Source organism: Electrophorus electricus, chromosome 3, assembly GCF_013358815.1.
Source record: "Electrophorus electricus isolate fEleEle1 chromosome 3, fEleEle1.pri, whole genome shotgun sequence".
Taxonomy (NCBI): Eukaryota; Metazoa; Chordata; class Actinopteri; order Gymnotiformes; family Gymnotidae; genus Electrophorus; species Electrophorus electricus.
Genome location: NC_049537.1, coordinates 18,806,136 through 18,826,169, shown reverse-complemented (window position 1 = coordinate 18,826,169; position 20,034 = coordinate 18,806,136). Strand labels below are relative to the sequence as shown.

The following is a 20,034-nucleotide window of genomic DNA, read 5'->3' as shown; positions in this document are numbered from 1 at the left end:
TAGACTTTGTTACAGTCACTGTTAACAAATTCTGAAAGTGAACACAGATTACAGCATTCAGATGTCTACAGTCTACAAATGTATTAAACAATGAACTTCTCAATTTTTGGCAACAGCAATAAAAATGTCACCTTTAGACACCCCATAATAAAGCTGGAAGATTTGGCTCAAACAGGCCCACAGATTAAAGTAAATGTCTGAATGCCTTAGCTTTGATGATTGTTAGATATTCTTTGAAGACAATGGGGAAGCCTAAGTCTAATCCTGCAGGGAAATTAAGTGGCTAGATGACTGAAGATAAGTGATTGCAATTACAAAGAAAGGCTGGGTTTGGGGGTTAAAATACAAAGTAAACTTTTTCAAGATGATGATGATGATGATGATGTTCTTGGCTATATTCCCAAAGAAGCACACAGAGCAATGCGTCTGGCTTTAGAGTGCAGATCTATTGTGATTAAGGCTTTACATGAGCTAGGTCGATGGTGAACCCCATCCTGTGGGCTAAATCGTAATAAGAAAATGAGAGACGATGATAATATCTTTACCAGAAGAAATGTCATGTATGTTAGTAGTCTATTCTATTTAAGGATACCGGTTAGCCAGATGGAAGCTGGCTGTTTTAAATTGAAGGCATACACCTTAAACCTATGACATAGAAGAGGCTGAACTAAGCCAAAGACCAAACAAGCATCTACGTTCTTGTAGCTTGTTTGTTGCCAAATGTACTTTAAAAATCATATTGGTCAGCTGAGCTTCAATAAAAAAAAAATCTAAATTCCGAAGACGAAACTTTTACCCGAGGCGCCACCTACTGGGGAGCTTTCTCAGTCTTAAAAGTGCGATTTCATGGACCGATGATTAATAAATCTTAGATAAAAGCAAGTTATACTTTCGAAGCATCGAGTGTTATCAAACACAAACGCTGACACCGTTCTTCGACAGGCCAAGATGTCTAATTATAGGCTACTTGATTTTCTTCAATAGCTAGAAATCATCTTGTCGTTTCGAAATTCTTTAGGCTCAAATGAGTTTCCGTAAGCCGGAAAGGGCTTTTACGCCGTACGGTATCGTGTGAAATACGAAGGTGGGTCTCCTACTTTAAATGTTATTGCTAGTGCTTTCCTTGTGCCGAAGAATGTATACATTTACAAACAAACTTAAAAATGCTTTCGCTGCAGATTAGCGCCGTTTCATAGTATGTCATTGTTCCAATTTATCAACTGTTAGCTATTGTGAGCTAAATACGTCCCAAAGCCTTTATCAAGAAACACCTCTAGACTCTGGTTCTTAAAATGGAGCCACTATTGGTAACGTTATTGGTTATATTAAAGCATCACATTTTACGTTATTTCAGTGAATTAAATGACGCTTTTATTTACAGGCCCTTACAATTATGTTGATTTTACAGTTTATTGGTTTTGGTCCTTGGTAGTGCATGTGCCTTTGCACGTAATAGAAATGGAATTCACTTGGTTGCAGATGGCACCCAAGACCATGGAACCAATAGCCAAGCGAATCTTCAAAGGAGTTATCCTTCTAGAGGTTGCTGGTGTATTTGCAGCGTACGGGCTGTTTCATAAAATGAACTCCAGCAGAGGTAATATTCCCTTACTGCAGAGAAACCTGTATAGGTATACTTTGATAAAAGGTTCCTTAGAGAAAGTTGAATGAAAAACCTTTAATTTTTCCTCTAGATTTCAGAGGCACAATGAATGAACACTTTCCCTCAATTCTAGAAGGTACAATGAAAAAATCTTCCCAGTTTCAACTGTATTTTTATGGTAAACAGTAATCTAGAGGTAGTGGAAACTGTTAATGACACTGCCCACGAAAAACAGATTTTAAAAATTATATATATTTAGAAGCATAAACTGTTTCTGAAACTGTAAAATAACATTTAGTACAAATTGTACATTTTACATGTTAAGATACAGACTTTTCCTGCATTTTAGAACTAACCAACACTATTTAATTGTGACCAGGAATTGCCTGGTAAAAATGATTCAAACCTTTTCCCTCCCCTCTCTCAGTCTTTTACAAGTCCAGTGAGCTGTCCGGAATCTACGGCATCCGGGAAGCAGATCAGCAGGCCTGGTCTGCTAAGCAGCAATAGAGGCTCGCTGATCCCCAAAAGAAGGATGGTAGAACTGAGGTGTGTGGGGCGAGGTTTCATTTCCTCCTTCCGGTTGTCTTTTTGCCCCGCCCAGCATTCCTGAACTGTTTCCTTTTGTTGAACATGGCTTTCTTCCTCCTGAGCGTGCTGACATCGCGTCCCTGGATCCAATCCTCACGCTTCGTCTCCCATTTGAGCTGCTTGACACCTGAAGGGGCGTGAGGGTGTTGGTCAGCGAGTCAGGGTGATGCTAAACCCACAGGCAGGGCTTGGCTCTTTCAACATGGCCCAATCAACACCACACTGCTGCTAGCAGTAGTAAACAGTTTGTCACTGAGAGTGTGTAATTTATGTGGTGGAATGACCTTGTTCTTGTGGAGGTAATTTAGCATCTAGCCAAGTGAATAAAAGCCTTTCATTGTCCAATTGGCCTGTTTTGTTCCTTCTCTTACATAATCATGTGTGTTCACTACTCACTGGCTTTGTCTCGGTTGGCCAGCGCGTTCAGCCCAGTGCTGTCAACCTGGGTGCCTACATTTTCATCCAGCAAATCCCCAAACTGACAGAATTGAAAAGAGAACAGTTTACATTAATTACAAACACAAATGGATAGTGATTTGTGCTTTAATGGTGTTTGGCAAAGAAGTTGTGGCATTCAGTCTGTTACAGCTACATTTTTATACAAATTAAATGTGTATAATAACGACTCAAAAAATCCAGAACACTAATTAGTCTGAGCATTTTTACCTCTTCAGCTGAAGCAAACACGGCTGCGTCGTGCATCTTTCCTTTCTTTTTTTTCTTTCCTGGTTTCAAACCTGAGATACATGCTGTTCTTTGAGTATATTCATCATGAAGAACTAACTCGTAGTTTCATTACCACAGACAGCTGTGTGGCTTCTAAAGCCTTCAGCTCACCAGAAGGTTGGGAGAAGTCCAGGTACTCTGTTGACTTCCTCTTGCCCTTTCTGGGTCCATTGCTTACTTCTGATTCATCCTCCAAGTCTTCATCAGTATCTTCAAACAAAATATTAACAGATAAGCGCAACAGTATTTAGTCAGTCATTCACTGCGCACAGCTCTAAATAACTAATACTTGCTGATAATAATCATCATAACTCACCATCCATGGCTTCATTATCAATATCTTCCTCAAGTTCTGGTACTGTAAAATGAAAAACCTGTCCCTTTTAGCTTCAGCACTGGAAATTTCAAACCATTCTTTTAAAACTGAGAATGGTTTCGCATGAGAACGAAACCAATACACTGACCTTCATCGTCATCCTCTCCTTTTGGGTCCATGAATGCACCACCTTCTTCCTCCAGCTCATCTCCAAAGTCTTCCTCACCAATGCTTCCGAGAGACACTTCCTCATCGTCCAGGTTGTCATCAGAGTCCAGGTCAGAATCTGAGAGCTCAGTTTTCTTGCCTTTCTTGGATTTGCTCTTCACATTACTGCAACAGAGATTAAATGTCTGCACAAACCATTTCTTACAATCAAATGGAAAAGGCGAATTCTGAGGCGTTTCCATTTTTACACTAATATTATCCTTAGTTTCCAAAGAAAAACATGCATCATTTACCCAGCAAAGTCCAGGTCCTCATCCTTAAATTCTGTAAAGTAGTTGTCACTTTCAAAAGCATCTTTAAAAAACAAAAACAATACAAACTATTTTTAAAACCATTCCTGTCCACAGTGAGGAATATTCAGATTTCTGAGCATTTCTGAACTGCTTTCCCTCCCCATGAACTTACTGAGCATCCTGTCAAACTCATCGTCATCGATGTCTTCCACACTCTCATTGTCGGTGGCTGCACGTGACCGCCGAATCTGCCCCTCGCGCTTCTTGAAGAACCTGAGCAGGACAGAGAACAAGAGCATGAGAGCGACTCAACTGCTGAACCAGCAGCCGCTGCAGCTGCACAGTCACAGTATTTACCAGAATAATTTATTCAAAAGTAAGTGTCATGTCCAGCTGACAGACCAACCCAGCCTCTTGGTAGATATTTTGCCTCAACAGCCACCTTGCTGTTTAACTGGGAAGCTGTTTTTGTGAATTTGAAAATTCAAATGCAAAATTCACACTAAAGTGAATTAAGTCGCTCTGAGAAGCAAATGCAGTCCAAGGGCTACATAATTATGACAGCACTGCATAACCAGCTGGATACTGGCATGTACTGACCTGTAGAAGAACACCTCATCCACAGGAATCTGACTCTCTTTTTTGGCCAGGTACTGGACACAGTTCACTTGTGGGGGGAAAGCATATATTCATATTCACATCCACAAAGAAACCCTTTTTCTTTCTGACTGATTTATACTTCAGTTCTCACCTGGTAAGGCACGGATGTTATTCATGGACTGTTTTTGCTTTGGTTGCATTACAGTGGCTTCTGTGTTTTCTGTGACAGGAGAAAAATCCGAAAAAAAAGCACTGAACAAGATCTGTTTGCTGTTTAACTTCAGTAGTGCTGAGGTGCAGGAACATTACTACATACGCTTTCCCTTGACTTGTTTGGGGTTCCGGAACACAAAGCGATCCAGGAACCTGATGAGTATGAAGTCTTGCAGTGGATCTCCTGTGTACTGTATATGTGCTCCCTGTTGCCATGGAGAAATAATATTTTTAAAAAAACATGCTAGATCAAACAATCTCATAAATCCCAGAATGAACAAGAGTCTTTTTTGCTGACCTCACAAACAAAAATAGGGACAGGAGAGACTGTCTGCGCAAGTATTTGTACAGCTGGTTCAACACCTACCTGTATAATGGTCTTGGCAAAGAGAGCCACAGAGGGATGGAAATGAAGGGAAAGCTAAAAGAGAGAAAATTCCCCAAGTAAGTCATGGGAAGGCAGGTGGCAACAGGCACATGTCCATTTGCAATAGAACTCGAGTGCCATACCTTCTGTAGCTCCCAGAGTGTGCTGTGGTCTGCTCCACAGTACAAAGGATTTCTGTGGGTAGGGTCATATATATCTGCTTTCTTACTCCCTGCACAGGAAATACACAGTTTCCAAATTAGCAACATCGATCCAAATGATGGATACCAAGAGAGATATCTGGACAGCAAAGCCAGAGATTGGTGTTGGGCGACAGGACGGGTTTCTGACAGGAGTGGAATCGATTTTGGGTCAAGCAAGAAAGCTACTGGCAGCATTCCCACTGTCTCTGTCGGTTGCTCAGCAAACCTCACAGGCTCCAGGAAGCAGGCACATTCTGTCCTCCCAATCTATGCACAGGCAATGGCCAAAAACCAAAACCACTTTATGACAATGCAACTCTAATTTAAGTAATTTTATTATTATGAGTTACCTTCCAGGTTTTGATGATGTACCCATGATGCAGTTGGTTTGGGCTGCTCAGGTTGGTTGCACTGACCCTCTTCGATTTTATCAGCATCCACAAATCTTTCTTCATCGTCCTCCTCATCTTCCTCCTCCCCTTTAAGGTCTTGAAACTTTTCTTCCTCTCCATCCTAATGTATGGATTTGTGAACAGGCAGCATATCCAAAGATATTTTGCATAAAACAAGCAAGACGTGCAAGACATATGACACCATCTGTGACCTTACTCACCCCTGCTTCGTGTAGGAGGAGCTTGAGGCCAGGCTTGGACTTCATGACCTCCGACACCAAGAAGAGCGCTCCGCATGCGAAGGCGGGGCTCTGCTCACAGCTGACCTGTAAGAGGCGCTTTAGAAAGGCCTTGATCCGCCGCAGCACAATGTCCGCCTTAAGGGACTTATAGAGCAAGTTGAGGAACATGCTTTGCCTTGAGCATACAGACAGTCCTGGATCCAGCAGCTTCCTGTGAGGAAGGTCAATTACCACACGTATTATGTCACAGTTGCTAAATATCACTTAGGGAAGTGGCAGCATTTACACGGAAAGACAGTAAACATGAACCCGATTTACTATTCCCGGCTGTCGGGGCCGTTCAATTGGCACTTGCCTGTAAAGTGCTACATAGTAGCGGTCTGACACAGTTTGCTGAGAGTCCATGACTTGAAAAAGGAGCATGAGTGCTTGCATGGCCGTGCTGAACTTGACCATGTGCACCACCTTAAACAGCGTGTCTAGCTGCTCCCGCACCGTCTCGTCGCCTGCTTGAGTGTATGGATACGCCCGGTTTACCCCTGTCAGCAGGGCACCCAGCATCTTCGTCCCCACGTCCTTCTTGCGGACACATATGCGGAAGAAGGTGAAGTAGACTGTAATGAGCTGGGTGGCCAAGTCCGCCTCCTCATGGCTCAGCATCACCTGGTTAAGGAAGCAAGCGGCATAGTACTGTGCCTTGGCACTAATGTTGGGCCGGAACATGAGACGCTCCACCTCAGTGCACACCACCACCTTCATGTTGGGGTGCTTGTGAAGCAGGGTCTCCAGCAAGTATGAGGCTTTGGAGGCGACCTTGTACTCAGGGTCTCCCAACTTGTTGACTACGTGCACCAGCAGGGCTCGCTCTTGCTCAGGACGGTTACACAGCAGCTCATGAGCGGTGGTAAGAGCTTTGGTCTTGATGGCTAGGAGTGTGTCGTGAGACAAGGCATCAAGAGCCACGACAAAGTCTGCCACAAGAAGCTTCAGCTGGTGCTCGAAGTACCAGAGGACGAGTCTCCGGTCTCGGGCGTCCCGGTTTCCGCTGGCCCGTTCCTCCAGCTCATTGAAAGGGCGCTGGATGAAGGCCCGGAGCTTGCGGCTCTCTGGCAGGAGGTCGGACAGAAGAAGCTCCTTAATCGTGTCCAGAGCCATGAGGCCCTGTCTGCGGCTCCCCTTCTTCCTCACAAGAGTGACGAGGCTCTCTATATGCTCCACCGAGTGCACTGGGGCATCCTGAATTAGGACAGTCATGGCTGCCATCCTGTCAGCCAGAGTGCCAGTGGAGACAACGCTCTTCATCCAGGCCGTGTTAGCGCCCTTTTGCAAGCTCTTCTTAGTTTTGTAGAACTCGACTTCGGCCTCAAAAAGTTTCTGAGCTAAAGCCTTATACTGAGAAACCAGTGACTCATCCTGGGGTGATGCATTCATCTCGGAGGAGTAGTCTATATCATACCATTTTCCACCAGGTCTGAGCAACAGCGTTTGTCTGGGATAAAACTCAAAGAGGCTGGCTTCTTTCTGTTTAGCCTTCTTTCCTGCTCTAGCTGTTTTTTGAACCTCCTTGTTCTTTTTTTTGGCCTCCGTTTCTTGTTTGTCTGCAGAAGCATTACTGTACTCTGCATTCAGGGGGACCTTTTTCTTGCTCTTTTTCTCATCATGTTCTCCAACCAACTCCTCTTGTTCATCCTCATCATCACCTTTAATAACCTGCTGATGTGCTTTGAGGGGGGCTTTTTTCTTGTCCTCCTCATCAGGTTCTCCAACCATCTCCTCTTGTTCATCCTCATCGTCACCTTTAATAACCTGCTGGTCTGCATAGGCACAAATGCCCAATTTTGTGATGAATTCCCCTAACTCACCTTCCTCCAGATCATCAATTGCACCTTTCTTTCCACCATTTATTAGCTCATTATTGTCATCAAGTCCAACAAGCATGACATAGTCAGCCTGTTAAAAAAAATAAATTACAATCAATCAATACGATGCATTGGCTTAAACCTAGTTTTATGTAGACAAATTATGTAGAAACCAGTTATTACGAAACTATGCAACAGTTCAATTTCTTTACTGTCTGATTGATGGCTTAGCACAATCAATGCTTGATCCGGTTTTGCTTCAAATCATCTGACTAAAATGCTTGTTAGATTTTAAACTTAAGCAGTATGGTTAAAATATTAGCAACAATAATATCTTATCTGCAGTACAATAGCGCTAATGAAATTACAAGGTAGATGACACCTTAATGAAAAATACAGCGGGGACAGGAACGTAGATACTTCCGTGAAAAATACAATATCAGAGCACTTACTCAGTATCCAATAAAAACAACACTGTGGGTTTAACTGCAGCTAACCTATAATCCCACAATAAAGGTACCATAGCTAATTTTCCACGTGCGGGTTTGGTCTGCAACACATGAAGCAGTCGGGCAGTTAGCTAGCTGGCTGAAGATGTTTGTGAGTAAAAAAATATATATATTAACCTTAGTGCCGCCCAAACGTAAGACATCATCCAGGGTAAATTCATCATCCTCCTCATCTTGATCATGAGTTGCTTCGTCGTTGTCATTTTCCAGCGCCTGTTTTTCATTTTCACTAAAGATCAGAGCTTTCGGTGGACACTTTTTGCCTTTCGGAGCCATGCTGAAAACGACGTGTTTCCGTAAGCCACAGGTCCTGGAAGATAAAAAGGTAGCTACTATGATGTGGCCTTATTGTTGGCGACGTATAAATATATTCCATTATATATATAGTTGGCGACGTATAAATATATTCCATTTTATATATATATATATATATATATATATATATATATATATATATATATATATATATATATAAATACGTATTCCAACAATATTTATTGTAATAAAATGTGGAACATTAAAAAGGATGCGCTTACATGACGATGTTCAGGATTCATTGAATGATAGGACCTTACAGTACGAAGGTCAAAGTTCATAGTTCAAACCTATCAAACGATTACAAACTGTACCGTCTCATTGTACCAATAGTGAGCTAACGTTGCAATAGGCAAAAAATCAAAGTGTGAAATACACGCGTACTTTATTGTGTATGTTTTCTGATCACTCTGCGTGTTTTTGTTGTAAGCAGTGACAGAAGATTCATTTGTATTAGATGACGATTCACGTTTAATATCGTAAATCGTGCGGACATTTAACACAAGTAAAAAATTACAGTCACCGGCATGTGGCAAGTTGATGGGAAAGAATGTGGACATTTCTAAAGATTATCCGTTTAAACAGGGCGACTGTGCGCTCTCTTAACCCCTTACCCCGCGGTAAGGCTTGTTATGCTTGTTATCTAAGATATGCACAGAGTGGTAAAACGCTCATTAACTTTCCTTAGCAAGTTTCGTTAATACCCTTTAATCTTTTGCGTTAGGATGGACCGTGGTGCTGCGCAGAAGTTGTTCCAGCGCGTCATCGGAGAGTCGGGTAACTAACCCGTCCATTCTGAGACATCTCACCTCCAAGATCACGGCGACCGGTGCCATCACGGTAGCGGAGTATATGCGAGAGGTCCTCACCAACCCAGTTTCGGTATTTTATCTGATATTTGTGTCATGTTTACTGCTAATGTAAACTATGTATCAACCATGTTCATGCTTTCTTGTGGTTTTCTATTACAAATTACGAGTTTCTGAATCTTGCCAACAGGGATATTATGTGAAGAATGATATGTTGGGAGCCGACGGAGATTTTATCACATCACCAGAAATAAGTCAGATTTTTGGGGAGGTATTTTTCGTGCCATTGTCATATGACAACACCAACTATTCGCACAGTTTATATAAATTATGGTAAAATAATCATTTTCAACCACAGTGGCGAATATGACAGGGTAAAATACATTGTAGAAAAGTGGGAAAAAGAAAACGTGTCTCGTTAAAGCTTCTGTGTCTTTCTTCTGGTGTAGCTGGTGGGTATCTGGTGCGTGAGTGAGTGGGTGGCTTCAGGAAAGCCCAAAGTGCTTCAGCTGGTCGAACTCGGTCCCGGAAGAGGTTCTTTGATCGGTGACATCCTGAGGGTAAAATGCTTTGCCGTGTTTTGTTGGTTAATATGGGCATCACCAAATTTGGGGGATCTGAAATTTTAGTAAACAGAAGGGGCCGCTGTTGAACAGTATTTTGCATGCGGTCCCAACTACAAATAGACACATGCACATGTTGCAGGTCTTTCACCAGCTGCAGTCAGTTCTGCATGGTGCAGAAGTGTCTGTCCACCTGGTGGAGGTGAGCCCAAAGTTAAGCCAGCTCCAGGCTCAGTGTTTGGCTGGTGAATATACGTGTGGGGGTGAGGATGAGCTGGTGTACCGCACAGGCACGACACACACAGGTCTGCCCATCTACTGGTACAGGAGTGTCAAAGACGTCCCGAGAGGTACACGCTTGGTATTGCTTTCAGCACTGCTCGCGACATTTCTGACAGTCACCTCATCGGTTGTAATATAGTTCACTGGTAATCATTCTAGTTATTTCTCTCTCCCATGAATAGGTTTCAGTATATTCTTGGCTCATGAGTTCTTTGATGCCCTGCCTATCCACAAGTTTCAGGTAAACAGGCCTTGAAGAGGACTTAAATTCACAATGTTAATGTAGGCATGGAAACTGACACTTGACCAATGACACTGATGGTATATGGTGCAAAACACATAATACAGTAATAAACAAGTATACTAATACACATGTAAATAAACAGGGCTATGATAACTTTTAAATAACTGTGGGTCATTGTGCTTGACTCTGTTATGTGCTGTAGAGAACAGAAAAGGGTTGGAGAGAGGTGATGGTTGATATCCACCCAGAAGAACCAGACAAACTGCGCTTTGTGCTTTTCCCTACACCTACCCTGGCCTCCACTACACTTATCCATGTGAGGACCAACAAATGGTCATTTTTACACATGCTGTGAAAAATGTGCTTTAGATAGCACATGTCATTACAACCCAAATGCTTGTTGGTAATGCTGCAATTAACTGTTATGAACATGCAGCACAATCAGATTTGTTCTGCATCTGTTTGTATTGCAAATTGTGATAAGACCCAATGGCAGTGTGTAATCCGCAAGTGTGGAGTAGCAAAGGAAAGAGCAACATATCAGCCCATCATATATGAAGCAAAAGAGGAAAAAAAAACATTTTTTGCCTCTTTTATCCACTTTAGACATTAGAGATGGGCTGAATGGCCTCATTCAGAGAAAATAGCAGTCTTTCAGTGGCCTGCCAGACGCTTGAAGTAATGGGGAGATAGCCATGCTTCCCATCCCGATCTGAACTCCTGAAGTCCCTGCCACTTTCCAAATGGTACTTTCACTTACAAAGGGAGACATTTGTGTTGGTTTGGCTTTGTTTTTTTTTTTTCCCGACTCTGATTTCCTGCAGGCTCTTTTTTCCCTCTTTAAAGCTGCTCCTTCTGAAGTGGGTTGAACTCAACATAGGTGGGTCAAACGTTTTCTTTTTTTTTTTCCTTTCATTTCTTCTTACATTCCACAGGAAGATGAAAAGCGACAACACTTGGAGATTTCCCCAGAAGGGGGAGTCATTGTTCAGAAGCTGGCCAGTCAGATTGCTGAGGATGGGGGCGCAGCCTTGATAGCAGACTACGGGCACGACGGAACGAAGATGGACACCTTCAGAGTGAGCGCTCTGCACTGGTGCCGCCCCTGCCCCGGCTTGCTGTGTCCCCAGTGTATATCTGAGGCTGGATTGACCCCTTTGCTCCCCACCTCTGACATCAGGAACTTAGGGTCAAATGTCTAAGGGTGTAATAAGTCATCTTAATCTAGCCTGTCTGTGTGGGAGACTACGCCTTTCAGGAGGCAGAGGTCGTTTGTATTGTCCGTAGGCATTCAATACTCCCAGATGTGGAGAGAATAAGTAACTTAATGTAGGATTTTTTTGATTACGACTTTCTTGGGAAATACTAAGTTAGCTCACATTCAAGTAAATAAAAAAAAACTGAAATTGGGTTCTTGAGGGGGGGAAAACTGGGGAGTGTATGATTTTATTTGTGATTTTCTATTGGTTCATACTTTGAATAATGTTGACCCGTGCTTGATTTTCAATTTAAAGGTATTTTGTTAGTCAAGTCGGAGTTAAGTATCAAAGCTCAGCAAAGCCATGATTTAGAACGGCATTTCTGAATATATGGGGAATAAGGAATATATGTGGACTAAACCAAACGTATTATTTTGCTCTCCAGGGCTTCAGGGGACACAAGCTCCACGATGTGCTGGAGGCCCCTGGCACCGCGGATCTGACTGCAGACGTGGACTTCAGCTATCTGAGGAGAATGGCAGGAGACGCGGTGGTCTGCATGGGACCCATCACACAGAGGGCCTTCCTGAAGAACATGGGCATCGATGCACGTCTACAGGTGAGTATCAAAAATCTCACGACGAGGTGGCACACTTTGGTATTGGCATTCATTCACTCATTCATTCAGTTAAGTAGGTAAGTCCTCAGAGGGCCAACAAAATCAATTGTATCTACATACATACAAGTGACAGTGCAGAATGTTTGTTTTTTTTTCTCCCCTCAACCAGCTACATCTTACGAAAATTAATTTTGTACAGTAGAAACCAGTGCTCCACTCTTCTGTGGAGTCCTTCATCCACCTGTGTGGTGATCTTCTTCAGGTCCTGCTGAGGAGCTGCCATGATGCCACCACCCGAGCGCAGCTCATCCATGGCTGTGATATGTTGACAAGCCCTGAGAAGATGGGCAGCAGGTTCCAGTTCTTCTCACTGTTGGCTCCCAGTCGTCTCACCCAGCCGTGGGAGGAGGGGGAGGGGCTGGGGCGAAGAAGGAGGGGCCCAGCGCCACTGCCTGTGGCTGGGTTCAGTGAGCTTGGTCTGTAGTGAGGCCCACGGTGCTCATATGGGCGGGACTATCAATTAAGGCCTTTTGGTTCACCGCTAACTGGACACATGTTGAATGATAAGCGCCTCCTTTGGGTGCTTATGTGCTGGGGGAGACTGCTGTTTCCTGGAGTGCAACCAGATCATGACTGTGTTGAGATTCTTTGATTTGTGGGTTGATTGTCCAAGTTCTCCATGTGCTTATGGTAAAAAGAGCTGTGAGTAAGCTACTGCTCCTTTTCAGACTGCACATGTATTTGAAGAATCAAAATGTTTTTATAGGGTTTAAAATGCTTTTTCATTTAAGATCATCTAATCCAATTTTTTTCCCTCAAAATCACAGATGGTTTGTAGTTATAAACTTAATATATACCAAACCTCAGTCTGCATTCGGTCACATGGTGCCATAATTGAAGTTTGTGGTAAATTAACTAAGCACTGAGCTTCTATAGATCACAGCCTGTCTGTCTGAGAGGTGGAGTAACCCCTGACTCCGACTGGTGCGGGTGGAAACTATTACTGACCTACGTGGATGTGCCACATCTGTTAGTCATTTAGCTGGAGTGCAGTAGGGGATCACACACACACAGACTGACAGACATACACGCGCGTTCACACACACACACACACACACACACACACACACACACACACACACACACACACACACACAGACTGACATACACAGACATCTACTGAAATACATGCTACTCCCTGCTGAAGTAGCAATTAAAATATATAATTACAACAGAGCCACCCATTTAGGTTGAGGTACTTTAAAAATGAAGTCAGCTCTATGATCGTTTCAGTTACTTATTACGCTTTGCTCTCTGACGTGTTGATGACATCAGTTTTGCCTTGTTCTTGTGGATTAACTAGCAGTGAGGCACACAGCTCTGAGTCATGCGGGTGAAGCATCATTAGGCAGCAGGACTCAGCCTGCTGGTTTCTTCCCACTGTTCATTTAGCATGAGGCCTACCGGGAGAAGACAGGCAGCACGAAGGAACCACAGAGGAGGGCGGCTCTCTGCTGCGGATGCTCCTATCGAGAAGACCACCTCCTTTTTAAAGAGCCCTGCCGTTGGACTGATTTAAACAGATTTTGACTTTTGTTTCCCTTCGCTTCTTTAATGTCGCAGCAGTTTGGGTAGGCTGCCATGTGGTAGGTTTGCATCATATTATTATTTTAAGGGCTCATGTTAAAAGAGGAACAATTCACCCATAGATAACAACACTTACTGCGAAGCTCTAAAGACAAAGGTTTTTATTAGATATGTGAATACTAAAATATACAAAACAGTGATTGTCACCATTCCAGTGGCAACACAGGCTAACACAGATTCTCAGGATCACATCACCCTTACATTGCTTTAAAAATGTGGCTACCTGCATAAGTACTTCTGCCCACCAAGCTTATAACCCAGTTCTGAAATTCCTTCACAGGTGCCTTGCAATATAGAAGTCGCACAAAATGCTATGTTCTGAACCTCCTCCCACTGAATTATCCAGTCCAATTTATCTGATAGCTGCAGTTGACTAATACTGTTTAAACAAGTATGTTAAATTAAAATCGTATTTTACATGCTCCCATTCTGTTGAAATCTCTTGACATTTCAAGCAATGGTTTCCATCACAAAAAGGAATATGCATCATAACAAGGAAAACAACAGATGCTGCAAATGAGCACGCAGTATGTATAAAAATCAACACAGACTGATCAGCACTGGCAGTTTTCCAGGACTTTATCCCAGTCTCGGTGCTAAATCTCAGTCTCGGTGGATTTCCTCCACAATTCACAGAGTTCACCGGGAGCTTCAGAATGGTTTAAGAAGCTTCCTTGGACTAGACCCTCAATTTCAGGAAAGACCCAATGAGAACATCTTCAGAAAAGGTGAATAATTATCACCATAAAAGATTTGTAAGAAAACTGCTATAACACTCAATGGTAAACAGAACACAACTTTAAACATTATTTAAAAATAAAAGCTGAAATTGTGCCAGAATGGCTTATGGTGGGTGGCTCTGTAATATCTGTGTCAGTAAGTTATGACATGATGATACAGCCACAAAGGCAGCAGCAACAGGTCCTGGCTCATCATCTCCCCATAATTCACCACAGTCATATCAAATGGCTGTTTCTTACAAACTTTCATGATCCAGTGAAGCAAATCTACATAAGCAAAAACAAAACAAAACAAATGATAAACTTGGTGAGCACAAGGCACTTCAGCATTGGCTGCTGTCTAAAAGTTCATAGTGAGGATGAAGATAGGGACACAATGTGTCAAAGGTTCAGGCAAAGGTCTATGAAAATGCACCCGTATTAGTTACCCAGGAACAAACTACCACAGTCTGTGTAGTGACACAAGCTGAAGGGCTTATAAAACATCAAAGTCCTCAAAACAACACAAATCAAAACTACACAATAAAAACAGCCACAGGTTTTGTGTCACTGATCTCAGTATATAGAAGTATTTAATTAATATCAGTATTTATGATCACCTTTCCAATTATTTACCATATCGCCTGATTTCAAACTCATAGTGTTTAAAGCAGTGAATTCTCAGGTTTCTACCTCTGTTTGTCCCAGTTCTCTTCATAGTCTAAATTTCTCAGGGGGCGAAGGCTGTGAGACTTAACAGGAATACAAAATCGTTCCCAGGAGTCATAAGCTAACATCACAAGATGCTGTAGAGTATGTGTTTGCAGCAATGAGAAAATCCAAATCACTAACTGTAATCCTAACCCATTTTAGTCACTTGGGTTGGAGAATGTATTTTATCCTGCATTATATCTTGAAGACATATCATGGACAGCTATCTAGGATTTCCCAGACATGGCAGAAAATGTCTGCGATGGCCTTTATCGATTTGATTATTTTCATTTCACCAAACTCAGTCTGCTTGAGTGTCCTGAAAGTCCTTCTGCCTGCATGTCCTTTGTGTTCCAGTCAGGAATCATTACTTTTCACACTTCTAATATACTACCCTCTCTACAAAAAAGATCTTATTAAAAATACAAATATTGTGTAAAATATCAAATTTCTGTAAATTTTGTATTGTGAAAACCCTCACAATAAACATATAAAAATATATATATATATTTAGAGGCTACAAAGCTCCCATGTTCGTCTCCTTTTGGGTTTGGTCCAAACTCATAGTGCTTTATGTGGGAGGAGTGCCAGTGCAAATATTTATTACTGGTAGAATTCCCAAACACTCCTCAGGCTGGCTCAAGTGACATGGACGTTACTGATTGCTGGAAAGGCAGTAAGTGAAGAGAGAATTAGAGAAAATGCCATGTTGCGTCTCTGGAATGTTATGAGAAGAAAACAACCTGAAAGTGAATACTTTGTCCTGGTGCTGGGCTCCTGAGTTACAGATCTACACTTCACAGATGGCGAGTTGCTAATCAATTCCTGTTCACCCATGTGTCATTCATCAGAACTTTCTGGCGGACACTTTCAACATCGTAGCTCATGCTGCCAGTCTCTGTAGAAGGACCAGGGTACTTTTCCAAAGGTCTTAGAAAGCCCCCCGACCCCTTCTAGCTTTTCCGGAAACCGGTATAGTAAGTCCTCCTCCCACTAGGGGTCCTCTTCCATGTCATCCAGGTTGGGAGCCATAATGAAGTGCTTTGGATAGGGCAGATTCCTCTCGTCTGCATATTCCTCCCAGCGTGCATCATCACTTTCGTGGGTAATGTAGCGCTCTCCCCTACGTGTCTCAAACTCACGAAGATCCAGCCAGGTCTGATAGTCCTGCAAGAATGTTTTTTAAGGTTTGGGTTTCAAAGGCAATTTTCATTTAAATTTTAAATTACAATAAAGATGTGAAATCAGTGGACAAAGCTTGGACAACTGAGCCACTGAATAACAAAAGGCAGTTGTCACAGTGGGTGGCAACAACCAAGAAAGCTTTTTCAGAATTACGTTACAGAAACTGGCAGCAGTTGGTCAATAGGTTGGCCCATACCTGAAGCCAGGGGTGGCTGAGAGATTTGTCTACACTGTAACGTTTTCTCATCTTCACTTGGAGCAGATTGTTGATCAAGTCGATTGCTGTGAAAGAGAATGGAAAAGAGAAACTTTTTTTTTTTCTATGTATCTACACATATCCAGGCTTACCGATGCTGGTTTGTTTACTGCGTGCATCGAAATGCCATTGAATATAGTTCTAACCACAGATCTTTCGAGTTGTGTTTGACTATACTTTACTTTTAAAAAAAGGCCTCCCTCCTCCGCAATGGCGGAAACGGTAGCTGTCTGGCCAGCCGTGGCTTCTCCTGTCTGCAGACTACTTACCTTCCCCAGAAATCTCCTTCCAGGGGTTGGGTGGGTACATGAAGGCTGCGTTCTGGATCTGCTCGTTGATGTCCTCATCCTCGTTGAAGGGGAACGTGCCGCTGAGGCTGACGTAGACGATGACCCCCACTGACCACATGTCCAGTGAGCGGTTGTAGCCCTTACTGCGGAGCACCTCGGGTGCCAGGTAGGCCGGGGTGCCTACTACCGATCGCCGGAATGACTTCTCTCCGATGATGCGTGCAAAGCCAAAGTCACACAGCTTCACCTAATGATGAGAACGTCTCATGGGTGTGTCTATCTCTGTGTGTGGGTGTGTTTGTGTGTGTGTGGGGGTGTGTTTTACCTGTGCTCTGTGTTTTGTAGGACTATGATCTGCTCACCTGAGGAAAAGGCTCTGCTGATGCCAGAAGCACATTCTCGGGCTTCAGATCACAGTGAACAATGTTCTTGAAATGAAGGTGCCTTAGAGCCACTAGAATCTGTATAACAATCAGACTATCAGTCACTTGTGTTAAACACCAGCATGACAAACATTTAAACTAACACACCCATTTTAGAGTAATTTAATACAAAACCTATGGGACCACCACTGATTGTATCCTGATTGATTGTAAAATCTTATAGCTAATATTAAGTTTTATTAATGGACGATTACACCTTTTCTCCAACTGTATGGTTGTGTATGAGGTAAGCATTATGGAGCATGACGGAAAGGATATTGCCAGTGTTGCCTTGGTCTCTGTGAGCTTGTTTACTGACCTGTGTCACCAGGAATTTGGTGAGACGCTCGGGAAGTCGGCTCTTCTCGCTGGATAGGATCATCTCCAGCATATCGCCATGGAGCTTCTCCATGACAACAAACACCCGCTCCGGAGTCTCGAACATACACTCAAGATTTACAATGCCCGGGTGGTGCAGGTTCTGAAGCAGAACCAGAAGTAGGGAGAGAGAAAGATAGTGCGAGTGAGTGAGAGTGTGTGTGTATATGTGTGTTTGTGTTTGTGTGTGTGTGTGAGTGAGAGAGAGAGAGCGATAGTGTGAGTGAGTGAGAGTGTGTGTGTATGTGTATAAGAGAGAGAGAGAGTGAGTGAGTGAGTGTGTGTGTGTGTGTGTGTGTGTGTGTGAGAGACAGAAAGTGTGAGTGAGAGAGTTTGTGTATGTGTATGAGAGAGAGAGAGAGAGAGAGATAGTGTGAGTGAGTGTATGTGTGAGAGAGAGACAGAGAGAGAGAGATAGTGTGAGTGAGAGTGAGAGTGTGTGTGAGAGAGAGAGAGAGAGAGATAGTGTGAGAGTGTGTATGTGAGAGAGACAGAGAGATAGAGAGACAGACAGAGAGAGAGAGAAAGAGAGAAAGACAAGCAGAGTGAAAGGAAGAGAATTAATGTATTAAACCAAATATTAAGCCAACTTTAGCTATGAACTTACAGATGCCTTTCAGCTTTGCCTGAAAACAGCCTGTCATTGATCCTGAAGGCCAGCAACACAGCAGCGAGAATAATCACATCACATGCCATATGGGCAGATATAGCTGATGTGAACTCAATCCAACATTTCTTATTACCTGCAAAATGGCCACTTCGTTCCTCAACTGGCTCTCCTGCTTGGTGGGGAACCTCATCTTGTCTATAACCTTAATGGCAACGTCTCTCTTCGTTTTTCTGTGTTTGCCTTCAAATGAGAAACCAAGAACAGGGGTGAGTGATATTAGCAAAGTTTAAACAGTCTGGTGTTGAGCCTGTCTGTCTCTATCACAGTTACACACTCAGTGAGTGCTTACAGAGAAGAGAACAGGATAATCCAGAAAATTGCCACTAATAAAAGGTTATATGTATGGCTCAGACTGCAAGGCAAACTCCCCTTCTCTTACTGAAAGTCATGGAGTGTGACAGAAGCCCCAGATAGGCAGGGAATAGGGAGCCTAGTGTTACCTCCATACACAATCCCAAACTGTCCCGATCCCAGGACCTCGTCAGCAAAGATCTGGTAGACTGAGCTGATATCCTTAAAAGGAAATGGCACTTTTAGTTGATCTCTGTGTTACAGAATTTAAAAAAAAAAACACACACGATACACTGCTTAAGTAAAAGTATTTGCAAGGCAACAGATCGAACTATGGATGATGATGAGTTTGTTATATAATTGTTATATAATTTAACAAAAACTAATAAACTGGGAGCACTCGAGAACCTTCACTTGGCAACTGAATTTCTTAGATTTCTTAGACCTAATGTACCTTAACATATAATTAACTTTTCATAAGTTAATAGTCAAACGTGTAGTGACGCGGACAGGCAATTTGAGGAAGTACATTATACAAGTGTATTTAAGATGCTTCTGGCAGAGAGCACACTTCAAAAGCTGATGACTGCTTTATGTTGGTATAAATATTTGAAACAAAAGGGATCGAAAATTAAATGTATAAGAAATGGGATGGGGAAAAAACACTCACCACATTCTCTTTAATCTGTGAGTTTGATACTGATATGCTGATGGAAAGCTCCTCTGTAAAATATTACAAAAGCAAAAGGAAAGGAGGATAAGAATATGGACAAAAAATGCAATTAAGAGATCTGAAGCGATTGCCTGACTCCACCGCAGTCCGTCTGCGACACTTACAGAGTGTAGCTCTGTAACGGGGACACAAAGTCAAAGAGGCCAAGGCAACACAGTAAATTGCAATTGGTGAGGCAGAAATAAGCACCAACACATCAAGCGGGACTTTAATGTGTTAATATAATTTGTTACGATCTGTAGAACGATCTGTGGTGTGCTGAAGACACAGATTTATATATGGATCCATGTTCAGGAAGTGATGACAGGAAATCCACTTTAAAAGCTACAACATGCATTGAAGCAGACACACTTGCGCAACAACCCATAACCCCAAAAAGATGTGTCCATTCCAAATCTGTTGTAAACATGTACATGCATCTCATGTTGTGAGGCTGTACAATCCAAATGTACAAATGCGATTCACCATCAACGGAGGGCATGCTAGTCTCAGACGGCCACTGAGTATTCGCCTGGTTAAACACAATCATTTGCAGCTATTTATCAATCCCCTCCTCCCCCCACCAGTAGACTCTGTGAAGCGGCATTGGTGTAGTGCATGTTTTTTTTTTTTTTTTACG

The 20,034-nt window shown here is 42.7% G+C and overlaps 4 protein-coding genes across 10 annotated transcripts in view; 2 read left to right on the top strand and 2 right to left on the bottom strand.

The window, feature by feature from the left end:
- The first annotated feature begins 909 nt into the window (after window positions 1-909).
- LOC113571721 (protein CEBPZOS) lies at window positions 910-2,209 on the top strand. Of its 2 annotated transcripts, none has more exons than XM_027000828.2 (4): window positions 910-1,084; window positions 1,480-1,597; window positions 1,695-1,739; window positions 2,031-2,209. In XM_027000828.2, the coding sequence occupies exons 2-4, from the start codon at window positions 1,480-1,482 to the stop codon at window positions 2,111-2,113; spliced, it is 246 nt and encodes an 81-aa protein (XP_026856629.2). In that variant the 5' UTR covers window positions 910-1,084; the 3' UTR covers window positions 2,114-2,209. The 2 variants fall into 2 exon arrangements, with proteins under 2 accessions (XP_026856629.2, XP_026856628.2); XM_027000827.2 differs by lacking the exon at window positions 910-1,084 and adding an exon at window positions 1,104-1,307 and having other exon boundaries at window positions 2,031-2,132.
- cebpz (CCAAT enhancer binding protein zeta) lies at window positions 1,836-8,386 on the bottom strand. Its single transcript, XM_027000826.2, has 17 exons — window positions 8,200-8,386; window positions 6,070-7,664; window positions 5,694-5,925; window positions 5,431-5,593; window positions 5,021-5,109; window positions 4,878-4,931; window positions 4,614-4,716; window positions 4,449-4,517; window positions 4,298-4,364; window positions 3,870-3,970; window positions 3,698-3,758; window positions 3,385-3,569; window positions 3,237-3,278; window positions 3,032-3,130; window positions 2,861-2,931; window positions 2,591-2,672; window positions 1,836-2,321 (listed from the first exon to the last, which is right to left on the bottom strand). Exons 1-17 carry the CDS (start codon window positions 8,356-8,358, stop codon window positions 2,170-2,172), a joined length of 3,324 nt encoding a protein of 1,107 aa, XP_026856627.2. The 5' UTR covers window positions 8,359-8,386; the 3' UTR covers window positions 1,836-2,169.
- Window positions 8,387-8,686: 300 nt separating this feature from the next.
- ndufaf7 (NADH:ubiquinone oxidoreductase complex assembly factor 7) lies at window positions 8,687-14,182 on the top strand. 3 transcript variants are annotated; one of them, XM_035524103.1, is made up of 11 exons: window positions 8,687-9,017; window positions 9,122-9,279; window positions 9,397-9,477; window positions 9,656-9,766; window positions 9,912-10,119; window positions 10,234-10,292; window positions 10,498-10,611; window positions 11,231-11,374; window positions 11,940-12,113; window positions 12,376-12,467; window positions 13,566-14,182. In XM_035524103.1, exons 1-11 carry the CDS (start codon window positions 8,948-8,950, stop codon window positions 13,690-13,692), a joined length of 1,338 nt encoding a protein of 445 aa, XP_035379996.1. In that variant the 5' UTR covers window positions 8,687-8,947; the 3' UTR covers window positions 13,693-14,182. The 3 variants fall into 3 exon arrangements, with proteins under 3 accessions (XP_035379996.1, XP_035379995.1, XP_035379997.1); XM_035524102.1 differs by lacking the exon at window positions 13,566-14,182 and having other exon boundaries at window positions 12,376-12,979; XM_035524104.1 differs by lacking the exons at window positions 10,498-10,611; window positions 13,566-14,182 and having other exon boundaries at window positions 12,376-12,979.
- Window positions 13,847-20,034, bottom strand: part of LOC113571692 (serine/threonine-protein kinase D3) — a 35,365-nt gene continuing 29,177 nt past the window's right edge. For 3 of the 4 annotated variants that reach the window (XM_027000787.2, XM_027000788.2, XM_027000790.2), the window contains 8 exons: window positions 19,353-19,405; window positions 18,832-18,904; window positions 18,465-18,571; window positions 17,663-17,824; window positions 17,284-17,382; window positions 16,901-17,168; window positions 16,572-16,657; window positions 13,847-16,357 (listed from right to left, as the gene is read on the bottom strand). In XM_027000787.2, coding sequence (XP_026856588.2) covers window positions 16,184-16,357; window positions 16,572-16,657; window positions 16,901-17,168; window positions 17,284-17,382; window positions 17,663-17,824; window positions 18,465-18,571; window positions 18,832-18,904; window positions 19,353-19,405 — 1,022 coding nt within the window. In that variant the 3' untranslated portion in view covers window positions 13,847-16,183. The remainder of the gene's footprint in view (window positions 16,358-16,571; window positions 16,658-16,900; window positions 17,169-17,283; window positions 17,383-17,662; window positions 17,825-18,464; window positions 18,572-18,831; window positions 18,905-19,352; window positions 19,406-20,034) is intronic. The other variant, XM_027000789.2, reaches the window with a different exon arrangement.